Source organism: Armigeres subalbatus, chromosome 2 (assembly GCF_024139115.2).
Source record: "Armigeres subalbatus isolate Guangzhou_Male chromosome 2, GZ_Asu_2, whole genome shotgun sequence".
Taxonomy (NCBI): Eukaryota; Metazoa; Arthropoda; class Insecta; order Diptera; family Culicidae; genus Armigeres; species Armigeres subalbatus.
Window position 1 is genome coordinate 227,949,128 of NC_085140.1, and position 26,050 is coordinate 227,975,177.

A 26,050-nucleotide genomic window follows, 5' to 3' on the forward strand; every position below is an offset into this window, starting at 1 on the left:
GGGTTCGCTGCTCCTGCATCTGCTTCTGTGTGGTATGTCGAATTACTACTCATTCTATAGGGTCCCCCTCCAAACCGTTATCTCCACCCGTCGTACGTAGTCGCTTATGATCCATGGATTGTCTTTGCAAACAGTGAGGTCCATTGACAAGGGCCCACTTATATGGCCGTGTTCAAAGCCGATCGCGCAATCGAGAGAATCTCAACCGAGCCTAGTACTCATCAATAAGATTGGTGGACGAGTATTGAACGTATTCGGAGGACTGCTAGTTTTTTTACCGGGACGGAGGCGGTCGTACTGTTAGCCCACTCGCCATTTCGATGTCACCCTTCCTTACACAGGTAGTAGAACAGCACAACCGTCAGCCCAATGTCGTCGTTTCCAATCCACTATCCAGATTCTGTCCGTTGTCGTAAGCCGTGACCAGTATATCGTAATTAGGATTTTACTGGTATCGATTCTAATGTGCCGGTTGGCTCTCCTGTTGATGGGCTGAAGTGATTTGGGGCTTTTCATATCTAACGTCTTCTACAAGCAATCTACAGTAAAAAAATAACAAAAACAATGCTTTTAAAAAGCGCGCGAAATCGGCAAAAAGCAGCACGCGTGTATGTGTGCAAAATTTTGTAGACACAATTTATGGAACTAGCATTGTTCGCATTACTCGCAACTATTTCCATTCGACGGGGAATCCTGTCCCATTGTTTGCTATTGAAAATTGGCAAGACCGGACTACGGGCTCTGAAGTTATGGCCATAATACTATTTCTTATGCACCAAAAACGCCGAAAAACATTCACTCATATTTTATAGTATTTTTGGAACGAGAAAGGCACAAACTCCTCTGTATACGCTACGAAAAGAATGAACGCTGTCATAAAAATAAAAAGTAGAATCACAAAAAAATCATAGCAATATGTGGAATACAATTCTTTCAATGATTTCTTAAACTCAAAATGATATATTAATAACGTCCTCTTTATTGCGTGTCTCGAGATTGTCTGACATTACATTTATTAGGTTCTGCAGTGTCTGTACGTAACCTCAATCTGATGACAGATTAGTAGTACTACGCGTTGGACTCGGGGGCAGCCAACCAATCAGGAAGTCGAACCTTGTCGGAGTCCTCGTCGGAGTCAGTGGATAGTACTACTGAACTGTCAAAAAGTTCATTTGACGAGGACCGAATTCATTCGTGACGTCATGCTGCAGAACCTAATTGGTTGCAACTGTCTAACCCAAGATGAATACACCACTAGGTGTTCCAATCTGCCAAATTCACGATTCAGCCATCTTGGATTTTAGTATGGGAGAGCCAGCTGGTTTGTTGTCGTTTTGCACTGAAAATGATTTTTTCACCCCCACCTTCTTCTCTTCTATAAACTTGGCAGATTAGAGCACCTAGTAGTGTATTCATTTTGGTCTAACCCTACTCTCCTATGGTCCAATGCACCGAGTTCATCATTGACGTTTGAGACGGGCGCTGTTTACTTAGAATGAATACTTTTTCATTCATCGAGTTCATGCAAGTGTTCATTTTTAGTAAACAGCGCCCGTCTCAAACATCATTGTGTTCATTCGGTGCATTGGACCATTACATGCCTACTACGAATACCTACAGCTCGGCCATCCTCTGCTTCTCTTCACCGCTCATCTCAACTACATTAACTCCACGTTCGCCAACAACCGTACAAGTACCAGTTTCGGGACGCATTTCGATTTCTATTTCGCTATCATTCATTTCCTCTTGGTTCGTAACTTCGATTTCAGTTTGGTTCAGTTTCCCTCCAACGCTCGAAGAATTTTCATTTTCAGTTCTTCGTCTTGGAAAGTTGCGTAAGATCATCATCCCACTTCTGAATTGAAGACAATACACAGAGAGCTAGATTGATAACGTCCTCTTTATTGCGTGTCTCGAGATTGTCTGACATTACATTTATTGGTTGCTACTGTCTAACCCTACTCTCCTATTACATGCCTACTACGAATACCTACAATATATTTTAAAAATATAGTAGAACTAGTTAGAAACCGAACTGATTTCTCGTGACAAGCGCATTTTCTCCCATTTCCGACTGTTGCAACTGCATTGCGAGTGGTCCGCATGATTGCGCACGGCTATATCATAGGTGCGCACTTCTCGCGATGCAGTAGCGACATTGGGAAATGGGAGACAATGCGATTGTCGCGAGAGCTCAGTTTGGTTTTCAACTGGATCTACAATATTTAAAACATATTTGTAATTTTGAAAAATATTTTGAATTCCATTTGTAAAACCTTATAGTGTTAAATTTCTATCACTAGCCGTATAGCCTAGCGTATAGTCAAAAACTTTTATATGAATTATTTTATAATATTGGTTTTTTTTACTTACAGTGCTTAAACCTATTGGCCCTTGGAATAATTTCGGTAATAATTCGGACCAACAATTATCACCTTTTAATGGACGATATGAATGACGATGGTGATAGTGATACCGAACAAATAGCACCGATTTTGCCGACACCGTTAAGCAAAGTTGATCGCCCATATGCTTATATTGAACGTTTCCAGCAAACAGGACTACACAGCAGTACGATAATATAACTGTTTTATTGGGCAATGCAGGAGTTCATAATTTTGATGTTTGACATTTATTTGAAACTCATGTAGAAATTCTTGTGCTCAAACATCAAAACAATGAACCCATGCACTTTTTTCATATGCAAGAGTTTATTATTTGACGTTTGAGTCTTGCCAAAATGAATTTCATATGAAATAAACCACGATGACGTCACGCGCCGATTTTCAGTAAGAAGAAAACATCCGCTACGGGTGATGTTTACAAAAAATGAACTTCGGCATGAACATCCGGTGAATTAAAAAAACTGAAATATTCATCGGCCCGCAGCGGATGTCACTTTTCAGACCGATAAGAAGAAGAATCGTGGAAAAAGAAGACGCTTTTGGTTAATTCCGGGGGGCAGTGCACCGAATGAACTTAACAAAAGTTTTGACATTTGGGAGGAATCGAAATTCATTTAAAATGAACACGATGTATGAAAATATGTTCATTTCGGCACTTGCTGAACCTCAAAATAATGAACTCGAATATTCGTGGAAATGTGTGACGAATTTGACGATGGTTTTGATGTTTAAGCAGTGCCGAAATGAACACTTCTCCTTATTAGCCAATATGAATAAACCTGAGTAAATAATCGTCACTCGCACCTCTGTGAAGATTCACAGAGATTTTCATCAGCACCCAGAGAGATTTGAGTAAAGAATGTTTATTCAGTTCTATCCATATGGGCTATGGGGCAGTGCATAGGTTCATTATTTGACATTTGAGCGGTGCCGAAATTCATTTGGAATGAATTCGATGTATGAAAAGGTGTTCATTTTTAGTAAACAGCGCACAGCTCAAACGTCAAAGTGTTCATTTGGCGCACTGCTCCATAGACTAACGCAAAATGAACTCCCCCAAGAAATTGTGACGTTTGAGCGGGTCGCATAATGAACGCAAAATGAACTTTTGTTCGAGAAGACGACCCGCTCAAATGTCAAAATCCATCAGGTGAGTGAATTTGATGAACTCCTGCACTGGTCTATTGAGTTTATTTCAAATGAATTTCGGCATCTCCCAAACGACAAAATCTTCGTTAAGTTTATTTGAAGCACTGCCTCGAAGTCAAAACCTTCGTTCACTTCATATATGTGATAACATAACAAGTAAATTTCAAATGAATTCGGCACAACTCAAATGTTAAAATGAACTCGTGAGATCATTCATTGAATTGGGCAGTACACTGACTTAACGAAGGTATTGGCGTTCAGGAGGTGCCAAAATCACACTTCTAATATTAAATTAATTTCAAATGAACCTCGACACCTTGCAAATGTTAACCTTCGTTAAGTTCATTCTGTAAACATTTTTAATGATTTGACTAAGGGGAGATCCACAAAGTACGTCACGCAAGAAATTGAGATTTTCAAAAACCCTCCCTTTCTTCTCTTCGTCACACATAGAAGCGTAATGTGGATGGCCCCTAACATGAAAAATCAAGAATGTAGAGTTCCTTGTATGGTGATCTCTTTATCGGGTTTTGACGTTAGAGAGGTGCTGAAATGAACCCATATTCTTACATTGACTTCATTTCAAATGAATTTTGGCACCACCCAAAGGTCAGAGCCTTCGTTAAGTTTATTCGGTGCACAAGTCTCCATAAATCTCGTATTTATCTGTTTCAGATGACGTTGATATGAGTGGACTTGTTTTCTTATGTATGATAGCCGTTACATTAATGTTAATTTACGGAGCGGTCAAGGGTAAACCCTCCCATTTGCTGCCATTTTTCTGCTTACAAATATTTGATTTCGCCATTGCCACGTAAGTATAGCAAGTATAGTAAGTATGTACACTACAGATTTCACAGACGAACGAGCATTCATCAAATAAATTTAGTTTTTTAACATATGATAAATGAATAATCGAAAAATTGATTTACATATTATTCTCAAACAAGTTGCACTTAATTGAATATCCATGAAAGACTTTCAGCTTGAGATGTTCACCGGTGCGCCAATCATCTGCACCATTTGCCATCTGTACATTATCTTATCTTCTTCAAATTAAGTCTCTTATTATCTGTGAAATCTGTGAAATCAGTATTTTTTAAATAAATCGAGGCTATGATCAGACTGTAGGATAGTGTTTTTCTAATAAAATTGTATTTCGAAATATATAATCTTGTATAGATTGTAGATTGGGCACTAGTGATACTCATGTTTTTCTTTTTTTTTTCAATCCTTATCCAGATTGCTATCAGAAATCAAGGTGGGTGTGGTCCTTGATTTCAATCTAGGATAAAAATCGCAAAGGCATGAGGATTACTACTCCTGGCCACACCCATCTTCACCGTAACTTGGGAGGGGAAGGAAGTGTTGATGTAGTATATACTTAACGAGAGACCCCCAACTCAGCAACACCCTCATAAGTACCACGGAGTTGGATATTGGAGAAAGTATTCGTTGGGTCAGGATCTGCCTGTAACTGACAATATGACCGTTGTAGATCTTACACCGTAACACACCACGCAAAGGTGTCTACCCAGCGTTACGGGGGCGACGTTCAAGCAGTGTGCTTGTTTACTAAAAATGAACACTTTTTCAGTTCATTCAAAATTAATTTCGGCGCCAAATGAAATCGATGAATGAAAAAGTATTCATTCTTAGCAAACAGTGCACCGCTCAATCGTCAATGATGGCGGAGATGAGCCAGCCTTGGGCTGAAAGTCTCCCTAATAAAGACACAAAAAAAACCCAGATTAATCCACCTAGCAGTGATGATGCCTTTCTCGTGCATTATAAAATATATTGAAAAAATCACTTTAAAAAGGTCAAAAAAGCTCTTTGGGTGAATAGATCACATTTTTTCGATCATTTTTAATATTTTTGCCTTGCCACCATTCAAAAACAATTGTTTTTTGATTTTTTTTTTTCCAAGGGGGACCTGTGGGAAAAAACAATGATTTTTCAATAATTCCGAAAAGCAATGATCGGGCCCATTTTCAATAGCAAACAATTCCCTGTCGAATGCAACTTGTTGCGAGTAAATCGGATAATTCTAAGTTCTAAAACGTGTGTCTACAAAATTTGTACACATACACATACATACACAAAAAAAACAGACATCACCTCAGTTTGTCGAGCTGAGTAGATCGGTATATAACACTATGGGTCTCCGGGCCTTCTATCAAAAGTTTTTTTGGAGCAATCATATAGCCTTTCGGTACAACTTTGTTGTACGAGAAAGGAAAAATGCATATGTTACAAATATGCGATCGTGGGTAAATAGTACAATAATTAGCGCAGCGGCACGTTTTAAAAAATACATTATAAAATACAATATGGATTAACTGTCCAGACAGCGCGTCTACAATTGTTTTAGGGCCGATTACCACGTAGTGTTTTTTCACCAATGTAATATTAAAGTTCAATAAAACTAGTTGTATGTCATTCATTGATTTTGCATGCCTTTGTGTAATAATTGTACAAGTACATTTGTGAAAATTAACAACACAATTCACATAAATATCAATGGAAAAAGCCGCATAATATGGAAATAATGAGGTGTATGAAAACGAATGTTATGTTCAAATCACCCAAATGCCCAAACTACACCATCATTCCACCCAAACCACCCAACCCAATAAGCAGTTAGCCTCAATGACACGCCTCTTCTTTCCTTCCAAAGCAGGAAAAAATGGCAGCAAACGTAACGAGCGCACGAGAAAGCATGTACGAATGCGATTTTTATTTCCAACGATGAAATTTTTACAACTGTGTTGATGCGAGCGGATAAAGTCATCGGCTTCGGTCTCTATAGCGCGTGTGTTAGTTTTCGTGTTCCACATTTGAAGCTTTGGAAAGCTTTGCTTGAGAGGTTAGCATCATCAATAAAGCACGAAAGAAGCAACACAAACTTTAATGCTGTCAGTATACACGGTGCGAAATTTATTCATTGAATGTGGAAATGCTACACACTTAATTTGTTTTACTCAATATTGTGCGGTTACTTGCTGAGTTTTTACTTTATTAAACTGTTTTTTTAATCTACAGATTATATTCAACTTCAACACCATACTTGCTAAATGGACACGGTCGGTTAAAGTGGCTGGTCCTTATTGCCTGATTTTCTCAAAATTGCACGCGGCGAACCTTTCATGAAAGGTACCGCCGCGCTTTCTGCACCCTGTTTACTTGATTCTTATGGATGAATAGCATTGCGGTGTATCGTTTGTCGCGGCCGTACCTTTCTACAGTCATTCGCCGCGTGAAGTTTTGTGCAAGTACCCATTTGGGAACATTACAAACGCCGCGCAGTGTATCATATCCAGAAAATCTGACAATAAAGTGTTCGTGAAAGTAGTCGTTAGATTATTCGCTGTTGGTTTGAGCGAGACAGAGTATATGACAAAAAAATCAACCAGCAACTTGCGGTTTTTGGTTCGAAATGAACGTTTGTCAGCAATGGAATAATCCATCTAGATTTTCTACTAGATGGCTTTTTGTTGTACTATAAATCTCGCATAACTTTTCAAAGGGTTTAAGTAACATTTTTTTATGAATTAATTTGAGTACTGCAATCAACAGAACAACATGAAAACTATTGATTGCAGTGTTCAAATTAATTCATGAAAAAAATGTTACTTAGGTGCTTTTGAAAAGTTAAGCGAGAATTCATGAAAAAATTTTGCTTAGGTCCTTTTGAAAAGTTATGCGAGAAATGTAATAGAAATGCATGAAGCCAAATAGGACTTTTTGGGATCTTGCAAGTGTTCTTATTGTTAAGTTGACTTTTTGTCAATTTATTGGTCAATACTTAAAAGGTGCTGTAAAAAGAAAAGTGCATACTTAGGTTTTCCAAATCTGATGCAGACTATCTTTTGAAAAGGGTCAAACTTGTTTTTACTGATGTTTTCAAAATGGATATAATCGATAAACGACGCTTCCTACAAAAAAGTGTTGTATGGGTGACTGTCGCAAAATCATTCAAACTTTCTAATAAAACTTTTTGAAAAACTCTAAATAGAACCCTACACTAAAAAAATCAATTTAAAAAAATAAAAGTCAATTTGCAAAAAAACGCTCTTTTTGATTTGGAAGAAATTTTGTCTCAAGATAGGTGATTATATTCCCTACCAACCGTCCATACATCGCAAGCCGGGCACTTCTAACAAAAACTTTTTCTTGACGGAATTGATTTTTTCAGTGTCTTTAAGGGGTGGATTTAACATATGTATACATATATACTCTTATTAAGTATTCCTGTACAGTCAGGCAGAGTACAATGTTTTGGTCGTAACTGGTCGCAACTAAAGAAGCTAATAATGGAATATAATATTTTTTTGAAGATATAAACCCCTTTTTAATATTACTCTTAATTTAAAAACAAACTATATTTAGTGACTAAATTAGACAATGTATCATAAAAATAGATTTGCTTGGGGTTCTATAACGATGGCTTTCATTGGTTTAGTTTCAGATGAAAATACACTGAAAATAATTCCGACAAGAAAAAGTTTTTGTTAGAAAAACTTTTTTTCCTTAAGAGTGCCCAGCTTGCGATGTATGGACGGTTGGTAGGGAACATAATCACCTATCTTGAGACAAAATTTCATTTAAATAAAAAAGAAAATCGACTTTAAAATTTTTAAACTGATTTTTTTCAGTGTAGGGCTCAATTTGGATTGTTTCCGATATTTTCACTAGAAATTTTGACTGATTTTGCGATGGTCACCCATACAACACTTTTTTTGTGGATGCGTCGTTTTTCTATTATATCCATTTGAAAATATTAGCAAAAAATTTCAGCTCTTTTCAAAGGATAGTCTAGATTAAATTTGGAAAACATTTTTGTTTTCATTTCGGATCATCTGGTGATTTTTCATTTCTCATTTTTCATTTCTTACTTCTTACTTTTCACTCCTCACTTCGCACTTCTCACGTCTCACTTTTCACTTCTCACTGCTCACATCGGCCCATAGGGGAAAGAAATGGCAGAAATGACGCTTAACTTTTAAAAAGAACATATGTCACCTTTTTTCATAAATTAATTTGTGTACCGCAATCAAAAGCTATCATATTGGTCAGTTGATCGCAATATTAAAATTCATTCATGAAAATATGTTTCTTAGGTCATTTTGAAAAATAAACTAGAATTTTCAGTGTATACATGAAATCTTAAAATAGGTACTTTTAACTCATTAATGGGTTTCTATGTTTCTTTGTGATTTTTTTTCTTCCGTGTATAAATAAATTGTGTCTTGGGAGAACATAACCTAGAAAATCGATAGCTTATTTGTTACGAAATAATGATGTCTCATAACTCTTTGAATATTTACTATTTTTGAGCCGTGCCATCATTATGAAATTCAATAGCGAACAAGAAGAAAACATTCCCCATCGAATGCAACTTGTTGTAGCAAAATCGATTCAGGTTTAGTACTAGAAAAATTGTCTAATGTTTCAATGTGCACACACATACGCACACACACACACGGACACACACACGGACAGACAGACATTTGCTCAGTTTGTCGAGCTGAATCGAATGGTATATAATACTATGGGTCTACAAGCGCTCTATAAAAAGTACGTTTTGGGAGTGAAATGAAAGCCTTTAAGTACAACTTTGTTGTACGAGAAAGGCAATAAGTACAACTTTGTTGTACGAGAAAGGCAAAACATTCAAATAGATTTTCATTCGCGTTATGCGTAACATTTGATAGTACCCACCCCCTCCCCGACCTTTTAGTGTAACAAAGTATAACGCAAGTTGGACCTCCCCCTACCCCCAAAAGCGTTACGTAATTTGTGAACAGACCCTAGCACACTTAAATTTTGACTATAAAGCATTTCCCACATAACGGCTATATGAGTTTGCATAGCATATATGTGGAAACACTCATAAACCTTGTTAACTAATAACCTTTATGTGGATTTTCCAATAGCGGGTGGTTATTAACTCACACATCAAATTTAGTTGTAAATTTCTTTAGATTTTTGCCAATAAAAATGTGTGGATTTCTATTAGTGTAAATGAAAAATGCTTCGGAAAATTCAGGGGAAATCTGAGTGAACATTAGACATTTTAAGTTCATTAAATTAAGAACAATTGTGAAATCCCATTTTGGCAATGACACTAGACTGGAAATGTCTTCCCTCGTAAAGGCTACTTTTTATGCATTTGTCAAAATGTCAAGTATACATTTTCGAAAACGTGAAAAATACCCCTCGGTAATAATAAATATTATTAAGGATCGCATTTTTTAGATATGAGCAATATTCTCTAAATTGATTTAAAAGTATTACTCCGAAAACTTTAAAATGGGTATTTTATATCTCATTATGGGTTTATGTTTTTCTGTGTTGCTACTTATTCTTCCGTGTACGATGGAAAAGGCCTTTTCATGTGACATCATGATGCTGAGCCTGAACTTGTTATAAAACTGAATGCTGTCAGTTTCGAATTGTGCGTCTTGGGAGAGCATAACCTTTTCATCCGAGAGCATTTCATACCGAAATCATCATATGTTATAACTATTTGAATATTTACTATTTTTTGCGAAGTTCAACCGTTTTGAAATTCAATAGTGAACAAAAGAAAACATTCTCCATCGAATGCAACTTGCTGCGGTAAAATTGAATAAGGTTTAGTACTAGAAAAGTTGGCCAATGGTTCAGTGTGCACACACATACGCACACACACACACGGACAGACAGACATTTGCTCAGTTCGTCGAACTGAGTCGATTGGTATATAACACTATGGGTCTACGAGTCCTCTATAAAAAGTTCGTTTTCGGAGTGAAATGATAGCCTTCTCGGTACAACTTTGTTGTACGAGAAAGGCAAAACGTCAATGATGAACTCGGTGCATTAGACCATGGTCCAATGCACTGAATGAACACAATGACGTTTGAGCGGCGAACCTCGACATGAACATCCGGTGAACTAAAATGCTCCCGAGTTCACTAAAATATTCATCGGCCCGCAGCGGATGTCACTTTTTCGACGGATAAGAAGAACAATCGTGAAAAAAGAAGACGCTCGTGGTTAAGTCCATAGACCTGTGCGAATTCACTCACCCGATGGATTTTGACATTTGAGCGGGTCGTCGTCTCGAACAAAAGTTCATTATGCGACCCGCTCAAACGTCATAATTTCTTGGGGGAGTTCATTTTGCGTTAGTCTGTTGAGTGCTGCATTCTGACGTCACAAATGAATGAGATGAATATCCGTTCATTAGTTTGACAGGTAGCAGTGGTTTGTTTATATTTGGTTGTTTGTCCATTTTAGAAATTAAGCAATTAAAATTTCATTTAACTATGGCGAAGAAATGTGTTTACAATGGTTTACCTCACAAAAGCCACCGGGAAGCATATTCCCTTTATATCGATCGTTGTTCAAAAAAATTTCAGATTAGGTCCCTGTAAATAAACCACTGCTAACTGTCAGATGAGTGAGGTTAAGTAAGAGGATGCAGCACTCTATTGTGTGTTGTACAATAAATGGTATCTATGCCTCCGGCCCTCCCTCCCACATTCTTTCGCTTTATACTTGTTCGCGCCCTACACTGATAAAAAATATATAGTAGCAACAAACACACAGTCATGTTGAAGTTTACCATGCACGATAATAGTACGCATAACCTTAATATTTGTATGAGTTACCACATTATTGTCCACGCTACTATATGCATTGACAATCTTGTACTACTGACTCCCATGGTAAATTCAACCGTAGCCTATCTTCTACCACCGTGGGTGCCGTCGAACGGTGATGAACGAAAACAACAAGCAGTTTTACGCGATTTTTAATTCGGATCACGCTTTATTAATTTATAAATTATATAAATTAGCGTTTTGGACCAATAACATAGGTAGGTGTGTATATTGATAAGAACATTTCGCTTTTGAAAGAGGCATACCTAATTGATAAAATTCTTCTCATTTCCAGAAAAACAAAACGAAGATGGCTTCTGCTCGGCATGCCCTTCCCTCGCCGCTTCCGTGTTACATTTCTAATGGAGAATTGTATCTGCGACAATCGGAATATGAACGGCAGCAGCACTATTAAACCATTCAACTTTTCTGGAGTTAGCTAGCAAAAACTCGCCATGTGCCACCAGTGCCATATTTTGGTAATTATGATGGACATGGATTTAAGCTGACTATTGAATTGACAATTCCGGTATTTTCGTCAGTATGGGAGAATCAAATGTTCTTCATTCACACAGCAGAATACTGATGGAAGCGGCAGGGCCCTGTAAAGAATGAACTAACTGGAAACTCCTGGTACCATGAAGGTTTGATCCGTCTCTACTGCTAGCAAAAACTCGCCAGAATGCTTGGTAATTCATTAAATTCTGATAATGCTGCTGTCGTTCATATTCGTTCATGTTCAAAAAATTTGAACACCTATTTCGCATTAAAATATGGTAAGCTGCAGAAAATTTGTTGAAAATAAAATGGTTTATTTTAGGTGAATGCGTATTTATTTATTTTTTTTTTTTGGCAAAATCACAATAAAAAAATGCTCCAGGCAATGCCATGCTACCATGACAATAGAGTGACGGAAACCACGCTACGTAGTAAAATTTACTATATTTCAAGTTCATCCATGCATACTAGGCAAGAACATGGTTAAATCTGTCACATTTCTATGCTCAATGAGGCATAGTAAAATTTACCGCACTTTGCAGTAGATTCAAATACCTTCTGCGTTCTACCAAAATTAAGTGGTAAAATGTTTTTATTTTCACCTTTGATATTGTTGGCATTACCATGCCGCTTCTTTCAGTGTAGTAAATAGCTTTGAACCTGTTCATTTTCAAATAGGGTAGAGAACCATTTGGGCAGCACCCCCTATTCCCGTCAGCAACGTTCACTACTCGAGCGCATTTCACCCGAATTAATTGTTTTTTTAGTACATAGTTAGTTTCTGTCGATATCTAGTGATGGACAAACAATCTAGCCATTTGGTTGGAACGCGGTCGAGTTATTAACGTTGTGGACGGCAATAGGGGTGCTGCCCAAATGGTCCCGCTCCCTATGTAATTACTTTCGAATATCTACTCCCTCAAGCTTTGAGGCTTTGGTCCGATTCGTGAATTAAAATCAAATTAAACTTAAAAATGACACTTCAATAATTTTCAAATAACCCTGCTCGCAGAGCAGTAATCATGATGCACCGCTCAAACGTTAAATAATCTTGACAGATGTTGAATCATTTTTGATAGATATTTTTTTGGTCTTGCTGGTTAGCACCACCAATAGAGGTAATAAACTATAGAGGACGATTGTCGCTGCGGTTCCCTTTGTTATCGTCCCCAAACCCCCCAAACATGTTGGGTACCTATCTGTCAAAATCAAAACGTACTGATTTTTCCTTCGTTGACATTTAGTGCCCTATCCTCGCCAGCAAAAGATGTTTCGCTAGTGACGACAGCGACAGTCTTCCCCCATAGTTTTTTTTCCTCTATTTCATTATTTTCGAACTGTCACTTTTAAGTTTAATTTGATTTTAATTCGCGAATCGGACCGAAGCCTGAGTTGCAGTAATCGATAAAACCCAAAACCATAAAACAAAATTTGATTTAATCAAAGGAAGTATAACAATCACTCGATACACTATGTTGGTTTGAAGTACAATTTGTATTCCACAGTTTGAACATAGTCAAACGTCAATATACTAACTACTCCACATTAAAATTAAATGTCTTTTTTTCAATTTTTCCACAGTTTAACCGCTGCAAATCACTTATGTTACATAAAATCCATACATATGTGGATTACGGAGAGCCAGAATAGATTACCTTGGAAGGAAGAGTTGGCAAAACTAAATCCACAAACATTATCAGTATTGGTTTTAATTGGATTTATCCTTTTTATTTTTCTCAAAGCATATGCAATTGGCATTGTTTGGCGTTGCTATAAGTACTTGACATTCAGGCAGCACAATTTACGGTCTATGCTACCATATATCATTCCTGATACCCCGGAAGCTGCTAATGTACGACAGGTATAGTTATAATTGTTTGTATGTGTATGTGTGTATGCGTTTGTGTGAATGCATATGTGGGTATGGGTGTGCGTATGTGTGTGTGTACATATGTGTGTGTGTGCGTATGTTTGTTCGTTCGTTTTGTTAAGCTATCAATATCCTCTTTGTCATGATGGCAAATATTTGTTTATCCTGACCAAAATCTAATATGTTAGATGCCTGAATGTACTTTGAAAATATTAGACGAGGAGTTTACTACGAGCTTTGGACAATCGCCGTAACCAGTTTTTCGCGAGCGGTAATCGCCGTCAGCTTGTCTGCGGGTTAGTCACTGATTTAACGTTTGTGGAGGTCAACTACACCCACCGTTCTGAGAATTTTGATCACTGTGGTATATAAGAAGGGTTGAATTCAATACATCAGCACCTTCTTATATGCAACATTGGTCAGAATGCTCGGAGCGGTGGGTGTAGTTGACCTCCACAAACGTCAAATCAGAGACTAACCCGCAGGCAAGCTGGCGGCCAAATGTGATGAAATGTGCGTACAGGTTTTTTTCGAATCACTGGTTAAAAAATGACATACTAAGTCAATTTGTTCGATATAATAGCAGTTTTTGTTTTTGATATATTGGCCACCCAACAAACAGTTGAATCAGCTAGTTTTTTATGTGTAGAAGTCTAATTTTGGCTGTATAAACGCTTTATTCGTCTTCAATGTTTGTAGGGCAAGTTGAATGTCATATTTCACTATTAATATGTATATGGTAATCTACTTAGTGCCTTTCCGCACCCACACTCAAGTTAAAAACAATTCGTTCAATTTCCGGATATTTCTTTCTTTTTCTATTCGAATTGTTCAAGCTTTCACCGAAAACTTCAATTTGAATACAATCTGCTACTACCACAATCCCGCTCACCTCTTCTCTCTTACATGATCACATATTATCGATTTATAATTTCAAAAACTACTTTTTTGTAATTTAAATTCTCTTCATGCATCAAATGTCGAAAAATTTCTAAAATTGTTTTTTTTACCTTCGATTTATTTCTTCTTGGGTTGGATACAACAACTCCTTGTGGTTTCGACAAAGGTTGAGTTTTCTAGTCATAAAAACATTGAGTGAACAACAAAATCATGAAATCTCCAAAGATTCTTCACTATGTCTGAAACTTGATTATGCATATGTACAACATGTGATAGATTTAGTTCGGAAAAGGTATTGGAAGGTAACCGCCCCTTCGGTGGGCTTTGATCCCACGACTCCAGTTCGCTAGACAGGTGCTTTCCCTACTAAGCTATGAAGGACCTCCGTCGTCCACCGCAGCTTAGCGGGTACTGATGAAACCAAATTCCCAGCACCAGGTACCAGCCGATCTCTCGCATTTACATTTTCAGAACTAACTCTCTCATATGTATTTAAAATAAATGTATTGCGAGAGATCGGCTGGTGCTGGGAATTTGGTTTCATCAGTACCCGCTAAGCTGCGGTGGACGACGGAGGTCTTTCGTAGCTTAGTAGGGAAAGCACCTATCTAGCGAACTGGGGTCGTGGGATCAAAGCCCACCGAAGGGGCGGTTACCCTCCAATACATTTTCCGAACTAAATCTATCACATGTTGTACATATGCATAATCAAGTTTCAGACATAGTAATTAATTTCCACTCCGGGCGGCCTAATACCCGGCATATAGGCAATTAACTTTGAATGTACCAAAGATCCTTGTTTTCCATCGCTTCCTTTTTTACTTTCTCTACCGGAGGCCAAACGTTTTTTTGTTAGCTTACTCTTCGTCTATCTCTACCGAAGAGCAGCTATTTTTTCCCAGTGCTTTTTCTCAACTTCTTTTTTTCTCTCTTAGAAATTTTGCCAACACCTTTCTCTCTTTAACACACTCTTTAACGAAAATACCACCGCATGGCCAGCTACTAACCGTGCCATGTCATGGCCGAGCAAATGCCTTTGACATCCGTCGAATATCTGAATTTTCACGGACTATGAGCTCGCAAGTATGTCCCGACAGAACAAATAACTCTAGTGATACATAGACAAAGAATCAACTATTCGTATCAGAGCTGTCTCTTTTTCTTTCTATTCGAATTATTCAAGCTTTTATCAAAAACTTCAATTTTAATTTCAAAACAATCTGCTACTACCACAATATTAACAAAAACAAAACCTGTTATTATTTCGGACATTCACTGGCTGCTGGTCCAGCCAGGCAAATTAAGTTCTGCAGCGACTGTAAGTAACCTCAATCTGGTCACAGATTAGTAGTACTTCTTGTTGGACTCAGGAGCAGCCAACCAATCACGAACTCGACCCTTGTCGGAGTTCTCGTCAGAGTCAGTGGAAAGTACTATACTGAACTGTCAAAAAAGTTCATTTGACGAGGACTTAATGGGCTAGGCGAAACGAATGAATGCTGTCATCAGAGAAAAAGTAGAATCACTAAAATTTACCACGGCAAAGTATAGCCAACGGAATTCAAAATAATTTTAAAAATTACAAGCTGATTTATTTTTGAAAATGGTTTATTGCACGAGATTAGAAATTCAATAAACCTCAAAAATAGTACATTTTCGGGGACCAATTCGAGAAACACATTTATTATCATGAACAATCAAATAAATATATGCACAATGTTGATAATTATTTTCAAATGAATATCATTTTGAAATTTTTAAAATTATTTAAAGAATTGCATCCCATATCTAGCTGTGGAATTTTTTTTTCGTGATGCTACTTTTTCTTTTTTGACATTTCTCCTAGCGTATTCATTCGTGTCGTCATACTGTAGAACCTAATAGGAGGTGCGTCATGCTGCAGGAGCTCATCAAATTCATGTCAAAGTTGGCTATTTTGTATGAAAACTGGCCTCTGCCGCTACTATTCTGATTTCTGAGCGCCACTAAAAAAATATATATATGATCAAGGAACGTCAAAATCTCATTTTAGGTGGATTAATACGCCTTTTTTTAATCTATTTTCAGGAACGCGACAATAATTATCTTCTACCAGACTATGATGAAGCAGTCGCTCAAAACTTAAAATTGGCACCTCCTCCGTCATACGTTGTTGCAATGGCTATGAATAACAAGGACATGACACCGAACGACACAGAATCAGCTCGTGGAAATTCTGTTCTTAGCGTTAATGACAACATTAGCCTCTCAGATCCTCCACCGTACAATGATGTGGAACAAAATGAGACTTCGTCTGCAGAAAACCTCTCGATCATTCTTGTCGAAGCTACCACTTCGACCAACACTGGAGGCTCACAACAACCACATGAATCGAATAGAAATTAACCGCTTTTGATAATAACCGTTAAAGTTAGTCATACAAATTAAGCGTTTAATGGAAATTAACTATTTGATGGGGTTTGAAGTGAAAGGGTGCAAGTGAAAGTACATTTTTTTATTATTCTGATTATTTAAAACATTTTTTAAACATGTAATGAAGACGATATATGTAACAATTGACCTTTCCCGTCAGAGATTTCATCTCGTTTTATTGTCTCAGTATTCTTTTGAAAAATCGAAAATTAAAAACAAGTATGGGTTATCGGGGCACCTAAGGAAAAAAAATAACGCTGAAAAGCTAAAAAAAATCATTCAAATATAGTATGACTTATACTGTTACTTTCCACATTACGTCGATGCAAATGCGTTTGGAAATTGTTAGAATGTATTTTTGATAATGTATTGACTTTAATGTGTGTTCCCGACTATAGACTTATGCAGGGGTTCATCGAATTCACTCACCCGATGGATTTTGACATTTGAGCGGGTCGTCTTCTCGAACAAAAGTTCATTTTGCGTTCATTATGCGACCCGCTCAACGTCATAATTTCTTGGGGGAGTTCATTTTGCGTTAGTCTATACTGTATGGGCCATACCTTTTGAGGCAGTTTGTGGAGGTCAACTGCACCCACCGACGAGCATTTTGATATAGGTATAAAAAGGCTTGAATTCATTTTATCAGCACCTTCTTATATGCCACATTGGTCAGAATGCTCGGAACGGTTGGTGTAATTGACATCCACAAACGTTAAATCAGAGACTAACCCGCAAACAAGCTGGCGGCCATTATCGCTCGCGGAAAACAGGATACGGTGCAATATGGGCCACTCTTCGCCGTTTGAACAGACCCATTTTAATTGATCTATGGTCATTTTTTCTGTTCCGATCACGGAAATGCGGTATTGTAATGTGTCCGTAATGAATCTAACATAGATGATGATATTCTTATAACATCCATTAATTAAGTAAAGTTTTTAGGGAAAGAGGGTTTTGCCCGAAGTGTGACGACTAATACAACATTTTCAGATGCTTCATACAAAAAATGTGCAAATGGTAATTTTTTGCGTTACGTTATTAATGGATCTTAAGTATGACCATCAGAGCCGTAGCGTGGACTTCTGGCGCCCTTGGCGAAACCTTTACTGGGCGCCCCTTTCTTGTAGATGTTCAAAACAAAAACCGCAATAAAAGTAGGGAGATTTAAAAACAATTATTTGCGTGGCATACCGAATTATTAATTTATGAATTAAGCCTCAATAACCTTTAAATGTTCCAATGTAGAGGTAGGAAGTAAGGATTACTAAAAGTCATAAAATTCCTAGAAATTCATTGAAATTTTCCTGATTTTTTGAATTCAATAAACTTACGCAAATATCTACTTGATCCAGTAGTGCCCGGATTCTCGGCTAAAAAAATCAGACTCGCTTGTTGTGAATTCACGCACAAGTGGATCTAGCTAGGCCAAAAATGTGTGCTGGTCGGTGATTGGAGGGGATTAGTGCAAAAGGCCGAACATGTTCTAGCATACCACAAAAAGCCGAAAACCCAGAAGGCTGAACCACGAAAGGCCGAATGGTACTAAAGTCTGAATCTCAAAATGTCAAATAATACGAAAGGCCGAATTATTACAAAATTTTCAATCTTTCCACCAAGAGAACTTCGAATACTAAAACAATTATCCTTCATTTTTATTATGCTGTCCCATAAAGAAAAATTTGACAACGTGTTTTGCAACTACTAGCGATCTAATCTGATTCGCCGATTTACATCAATGTACGAGTGGTGCGCTTCATGACGCATGGCTGTGCCAATGATGCGCAAACTCACGATCTAATTCCAATTATTATGTTTTTAGCTAAAATCTTTATAATTCACGATAACGCGGTGTTGCCAATTGTATTTCATTTTCTCTTAAGTCCTCCGACGAACTTCGTTTGGCCTAAAATTGATTTACTCTCTGATTAATTCCCGAGTGATGCAGGAATTTCTGTTTCATTTGTATGGGAGCCCCTCTTTCCAGAAGAGGGAGGGTTACCACCGAAACATATCTTATCTTCAAAAATCTCCACATGCCAGATTTGGTTCCGTTTGCTTGATTAATTCTCGTGTTGTGAATAAATTGGTGTTTCATTTGTATTTCCAAAGGAGGGAGAGGACTCGAACCATCTTAAGAACCTTCCCCTGCCCAAAAAACCTATGCATACTAATTTTTACGTCGATCGGTTCAGTAGTTTCCGACTCTATAAGGTTCAGACAGACAGAAATTCATTTTTATGTATATAGATGTGATTCAAAAAGACCGAATGAACTCAGCAGAGCAACAAAGTGGACCAGAGCGAGCGTGCGTCGGCCTTATGTGGTTTCGGCCCGTTTTTGCTTTCGGCCTTTTATAGTAGACCCGATTGGAGCGCTATCGGAACTAAACAAACAAAATACTTGGATTGGATGACCTTCAGAATCGCCAACTTCAACTCTGGAGTGAATTGGTAGATTGGATTGGACCTAGTCGTATCAAGGAATTGGTAGATTGGATTGGACCTAGTCGTATCAAGGAAAACCCAAGTCTGGAGTGGGTTGATTAATGGGCACAATAGTCTTCAGTCTGTCGGTTTAGTGGCACTGTTGGATTTTCTTGGACCAATGCCATCATTATTGAAATCTGTTGATGCAAATTATTGTATCCTGTATGCTGTAAGATGAGTGACGTCATTTCAAATACTCATCTTCGTAAAGTCAGTTAATACAGAACTAAGAGAAAAAATCACGCGCAGTAAGCGGATCGGCCGGTCGTCAAAATTTAGTTTTGCTTTGTGCGGAAGGCAAAACGATCGGCCGGTCGCTGTAATTTTGATCTGCTTTGCGCGGTTGAGTGAATAAATTAGAAAGTGAAAGTTTCAGACAGCGAGAGTATTATTTCCCATCCCATAGATCGCATCACTCACCGAAGTGAATCCAGATAAATTATCCTTTGCAACTAAAACGATATCCTATCTCAAGACAATCGTGGAGATACACAGGTATACTCGGTCTCTAGTAGCGAGAGTCAGACGAACAATCCTTCCCTTCCTATATGGCCGGCGCCGTTATTGACTTTAGATATTTGAGCTCCCGAAACGTGTACATTGAGAATGGGTAGCTAGTCCCAAGCCCCATTTATTGTGCTCTCTGTGCAATTTCGCAAGTTCTAGTCAATCACGGAGTAGCAACTACGAATTGTGCGGTCATAATGCTCATACTCATGCTCATGCTCATCAACTAAGAGAAAAAATCACGCGAGTTTGAGTGAGTTTGAGAATATTTTGTGATCATTTCCCATAGCGACATTCTTGGTTTTGGCGCCCCCCTAAGGCCAGGCGCCCTTGGCGGGGGCCAACCTGGCCAACCACACGCTACGGCGCTGATGACCATATTGCCTCATAGATATTTGGTTTTGGGAAAAAAATGCGAAAAATTCAGATTTGCATCAAATATGTGTGCACAATATTTAATTATAAAAGATCTTTCCTGACGTAATCTGAAAAAAGTGACGTATGCGCCATTTTACATCATACATGTTTTAAATTTTTCTGTTAAATAGTAAGATGAGCACCCAAAAAAATCTGCACGTTGTTTCCACCTGAAAAACTACGTAGATTTTTGCCACCTGAAATTCACGTAACTTTCATCTGATTTTCCGGTATAATTCTGATTCTACGTGAAAATCAGGTAAACTCTACCTTGGATAAAATTCACCGGACTCGTAAGTTTCACCTGAATTTTCTGAAGGATTTACAGTTACGTGTGCACGTAGAATGCACCTGAAAATTCAGGTGGAAAGAACGTTTAAATTATTTGGAGTGAGTACTACTCGTTAACACCATTTTTGTAAATAGCGTATACGTCATTTTGCCAGATTACGGCAGTTTTGATTGTGATGCATTTTTGAAAAAGATATTTTAGTTACCAGATAAAGATTGTCGCTTCGGTTCCCTTTGTTCTGCTGTCCGAAACATGTGTGATACATAACTGTCAAATCGTATGTATTTTTCCTTCGTTGACATTTAGATCCCCTATCCTCGCCAGCAAAAGATGTTCCGGACAACGATGACAGCGACAATGTTTATCTTGTAACTAAAATATCTTTTATTTTTGACCAGTATTTTGTTCAGTATTGTGTAAAAACCATAAATATTTATAAACTTCAAATATATCTTATGATACAGGGTGACAAATTTTTGCAGTAATCGTAAAATGTAGCAAATTTACACCAGTTATAAATATCCAGTATTTCCAAGTATATTTGAATCTTTTTCTGCAATCATAGAAAAAATCTGTCTGAAATCTTGACTGCAAAAATATCCATTGCTGACAGATATGTCTGAATCTTGTTATCCAATTTAAAAAAAAAACCGAACCTTGTAATTCTGCCAATGCAACCAAAAAAATTCAAGTGTAATTTCATGTTTGAATTGATTTGAATTTTATTGCGGTTTTCACGTTCAGGCATATGTGGAACATTCTCTCAAATATCATATAAAGTTGACATGATAAAACTTGCCAATAAGCTCAAATTGAGGGTGACCGTATGTTCATACTGTGCTGCAATGTTCACTGGCCCAAGAAAATGGCCTCATGTTGATCCAAAATCGGTCGAATTTTAGGTTAAAATAAATTGCAGTGCTTTTTCGATTTGTTTTTTAAAGCTGGAGTCGTAAAAAATTCAGGTTCTTGGGAAAACTGACCTTCAATAAATTAAAGAATCGGTTGAGGCGAACCCTTCAGGCCGGTTCACACGTGCAGCATTTTCTCAGTTTTTATTTACGATTGGTAAATAAAGCGAAATAATATCTTTGACAGAAATCTAGGAAGCTTGAACCAAAGATGGCAAGAAGTTCCTTCCTTCCTCAAATACCTTAAATTGTCTGGCCCTCGGATTCATAAACTTACTGTACAATTGAACTTTCTCGTCAAAATTTTTCATTCGCCCAATCGATTCTTTATTTTATTTAGGGTCAACTTTCCCACACAACCCTTATTTTATGACGCCATTAAATATTTTTAAAATTTAAAACAGTAAATTAAAAAGTGCTGTTTTTGAAGATTGGCCCAACATTTGCCCGATTTAGAACGAAAATCCGGGAAAGTTGACCTTTAATAAGCCAAATAATTGACTGAGACAACAAAACGAGATACAATTTTCGACGGTGAAGGTCAATTCAGTCGATTTCTTCAAAATATATAACATTATAACTGATAAATCACACAATAAACAATACTTTTATTTTAAAACAATGAAGATGCATTGTCCAAATGTGAATAAAGTAAACTAAAACTTTTGATGTTATCTGTCAGAAGTTTGTTGTGACATGTACAATCAGATGTAAACAGTTTATTCTAAAAATACCGATATCATCATCTGATTACATCTGGAAAATTGTGAATATCTGTGTTGTAAAATGTAATTTTGATCAAACATTTTCATATGAGTTTAATCCATTTAATATTTTTTCGATTGTGACGCCTAAAATTCAATTATCCTATATATGTTTGTCCAACAATATACTTTGCCAGTGGAGTGATATCAGCTTCCACACTGATATTATTCCCTTCCCCTTCACACGGGAGTTTGGCAGAAGCAAGGTCGTGCGATTTAGGCCCGATGCCTATAATGCTGCCCGATGCTGCGGACACGTGACGTTGAAAAAACGCAGGTGTGCATCGATGCGGCGACTCTGCGTTACCGCTTTTTCCCGATGCACACATGCGTCCTTTTAACGCCGTGTGCACGCAGCGGTGAAAAGACGCTACGTGGGCATCGGGCCTTATACCATCACAAATATTGTCCTCGCTCGCTTTCAAATCGACTTCTATAAAACATTCTTCATGCCTGCCGTATCCTAATAGACGAATCCAAGTAAAAATAAGAAGAAGACACACGACGGTGTTAACTTTGACAGATCCTACAGCTCAGCATAGGGAGATCATTTTAAAATGCTTATAATAAATTCTAGACAAAATGTAATTAAAATCTGATTGATGTATGATACGGAAAAAGTTCCGAACTGTATGATAGATACATTTTTGGAAAATATTCAAAAAATTGAGATAAGCTTTGAGATATGTAATTCAGAACTTTTTCCGTACCGCACATCAATCAGATTTTAATTACATTTTGTCTAGAATTTATTATAAGCATTTTAAAATGATCTCCCTATGCTGAGCTGTAGGATCTGTCAAAGTTAACACCGTCGTGTGTCTTCTTCTTATTTTTACTTGGATTCGTCTATGGAACTATCAGATCTATACTTTCTCCTCTAATTCTATCATGAATCTTTTTCGGACAGAGGATAATAGAGGTAATAAACTATAGAGGACGATTGTCGCTGCGGTTCCCTTTGTTATCGTCCCCAAACATGTTGGGTATCTATCTGTCAAAACGTTCTGATTTTTCCTTTGTTGACATTTAGTGCCCTATATTCGCCAGCAAAAGATATTTCGCCAGTGACGACAGCGCAAAGCGTCCTCTATAGTTTATTACCTCTATTGTATTTACAGACTCTTGGTCCGAAAAAGATTAAAAAATCTGCATCATTGCAGAAAAATCTGTATATGTGGCAACACTGGATGAGTGACGTTTGGCACACGCAAACTAATGGTCGATTTGTCACAAGGGCCTCATACGCCTGTCACTGGCGAACAAAGCTCGTGTACTCTGCATAGAAGAACCGGTATTAAGGCGCAATCGTTAATGCGAACATATTTATATTCGGTTAGTTCTTCTTCTTATTGGTTTTACATCCCTGCACTGGGACAGAGCCGCCTCGCAGCTTAGTGTTCATTGAGCACTTCCACAGTTAATAACTGCAAGGTTTCTAAGCCAGGTTACCATTTTTGCATTCGTATATCATGAGGCTAGCACGATAATACTTTTATGCCCAGGGAAGTCGAGACAATTTCCAATCCGAAAATTGCCTAGACCGGCACCGGGAATCGAACCCAGCCACCCTCAGCATGGTCTTGCTTTGTAGCCACGCGTCTTACCACACGGCTAAGGAGGGCCCCTATATTCGGTTAGTTGCTGCAAATAAATTCGAGTCCCTATAATCAAACAGGTATATCAAGCATACCACATCGTTATATTGCTGCATGATTTAGGGTTTGATTTTGATAAAATATCGAAAACAAAAGTGTGCCTAAAATGTGCCTCGCCATAACAAAAAGGTGGTAGAGAATTAACATTGTTGTTTACATTTTAGAACCAATTCCAGATGTCGCACATGTTGGGGTAGGGCATCAGTGCTCCGCCTTCTTCCCCTGATCTGATTATGCAACACAATGCAGCTGTCACTAAACGCGGGCGTGTATTATAGACACATTTTGATCAAACATGTTGTAGATTGTGGAATATTCACGTCACAATAGGTGTTTCGTCCAGGATCCAGGGAGGGACGACCCTACGTTGTGTACTTTTAATGTGGTGATTCTCCGGTAAGAAAACTACTGCTTCAACTTGACTATTGATTTATTGCCTCCGAGAGGCAGCGTGCCTGCTCGGAGGTTACTTTATGAACACTGTACTACAAGCATGGTTGAGAGTCGCCTTTTATAAGCGATTCTTAGTACGGAAACAATATTACATTTATTTGGGGACGTGTGCACAACATTCAAATTTTAAATCTAATTGGATTTGCAGCGCGCCAAACGCTACGTATATAACGCAAGCAGTTGGCGCGAAGCAATAGAACAAAAAGACCACACAATTAAACGGCAACTGCACGCACGCTTCTCTTCTTTTCCAAACCACGCTACGATGGTTCGCAACGTAACCTCCGAGCGGGCACGCTGCCTCTCGGAGGCAATAATTTCATAGTCCAGTCTGAACCAGTGTTTCCTTCATTCGTCGCCCGGAGTATCACACCGTTAAAAAAGTACAAAACGTAGGGTCGTCCCACCCTGGACAAAACATTGGTGCCGTGACCAGGATGGAGCCTGGAATCGAGTTCCCGACGGTGACAAATGAGCTGCTGTATCAATTGGACATTGGATCAAGCTTTTTCTTCTACACACCGTTTTGGATAACGTCCCAGCGAACCTGTGCTACCAAGTCGGATCCCGAGCATCCCAAGCGATCAGCCTGCCGTTCCAGCCGGACCGCCAGATCCAAAACGCTGAAGAGGAAGAAGCAAACAAGCACACTGGACATCCTCATCTTCGACGCTTCCGTTGGATAACGTCCCAGTCGAACCCGTGCATCCCAGCACCGGACACCGAGAATCTGATAGCCTGTCGTTCCAGCCGGACATCCAAATCCAAAGAAGCCGAAGAGGAAATCGACAAGCCGCTGTGTCGAGCCACATGGCTGTTAGGGGAGCGGAGCGTACCATCCGTCCCCAGGGATCGTCATTCTACCTGTCCGTTGCGCCATTCGGACCCCAGTGGTCATATCCGACCCGAGCGGTCACATCCGGACCCAGTGGTCACATCCGGACCCAGCGTCCACAAGCGTACCATTTGCATCGAGAGCATAATCCAACCAAATCAATCTACCGCATCATCATTCATGGCCCATTCATACATATGAGTTAGTTCTAGCGGACAATGCACTATCCGACAATACTAGCGCGATATTAGCACAATGTAAACAGGAATTTTCCTCGCTAGTATTGTATTGTCGTGCTAGTATTGTCGGATAGTGCATTGTCCGCTAGAACTAGCTCATATGTAAACGGGCCATCAACAACAGCCATGTCAAGCAATCATTTTCGAACTACCGCACCAACAGCAGCAGCAGCAGACGACAACAAAACGGAATTGCAAAACGTTCGTTTTGGGGCGGCGGTATGTTCGCACAACTCATCGTCACCGTTTCTGCTGCTTGCTTGCAGTGAGAGGACAGCGCAAAGAAGAGCAGCGTGCGTAGCTTCTATTCATTCGTTTGAGTAAACAGGAATTGTCCTCGCTAATAAGCGTTTACATTGTGCTAATGTCGCGCTAGTATTATCAGATAGTGCATTGTTCGCTAGAACTAGCGAATATGTAAACGGGCCATTAGTTTTGTGTGTTTCGCGCCAATAGCTCGAACGCGTTGCAGTGTTCGGTTGGCAATTTGGCGCGTAATTAATCTTATTAGACTTAAATTTGAATGTTTGTGCGCACGTCCCCAATAATTTGTATATTGTTTCCGTACTAAGAGGCGCCTATAAAAGGCGTCTCTGAAT

The 26,050-nt window shown here is 38.4% G+C and overlaps 2 protein-coding genes and 1 long non-coding RNA gene across 7 annotated transcripts in view; 2 read left to right on the forward strand and 1 right to left on the reverse strand.

Annotated features, from left to right (window-relative positions):
* The window catches only part of LOC134211820 (lysosomal-associated transmembrane protein 4B), a 45,041-nt gene extending 22,936 nt beyond the window's left edge, over positions 1-22,105 (forward strand). For all 3 annotated transcript variants that reach the window (XM_062689104.1, XM_062689106.1, XM_062689105.1), the window contains exons 3-6: positions 2,376-2,571; positions 4,230-4,368; positions 13,286-13,565; positions 16,542-22,105. In XM_062689104.1, the coding sequence (XP_062545088.1) occupies positions 2,376-2,571; positions 4,230-4,368; positions 13,286-13,565; positions 16,542-16,859 (933 nt within the window). In that variant the 3' untranslated portion in view covers positions 16,860-22,105. The remainder of the gene's footprint in view (positions 1-2,375; positions 2,572-4,229; positions 4,369-13,285; positions 13,566-16,541) is intronic.
* The window catches only part of LOC134211818 (uncharacterized), a 150,257-nt gene that overhangs the window by 11,558 nt on the left and 112,649 nt on the right, over positions 1-26,050 (reverse strand). Inside the window, exon 7 of one of the 3 annotated variants that reach the window (XM_062689103.1) lies at positions 309-539. The exons of the other annotated variants lie outside the window; for them this stretch is intronic. Coding sequence (XP_062545087.1) covers positions 519-539 — 21 coding nt within the window. The 3' untranslated portion in view covers positions 309-518. Of the gene's footprint in view, positions 1-308; positions 540-26,050 lie in introns of those variants that run through there. 3 annotated transcript variants of the gene reach the window in all.
* LOC134211823 (uncharacterized) lies at positions 10,481-12,025 on the forward strand. Its single transcript, XR_009979109.1, has 2 exons — positions 10,481-11,424; positions 11,502-12,025. It is a non-coding gene; the product is annotated as an uncharacterized LOC134211823 (long non-coding RNA).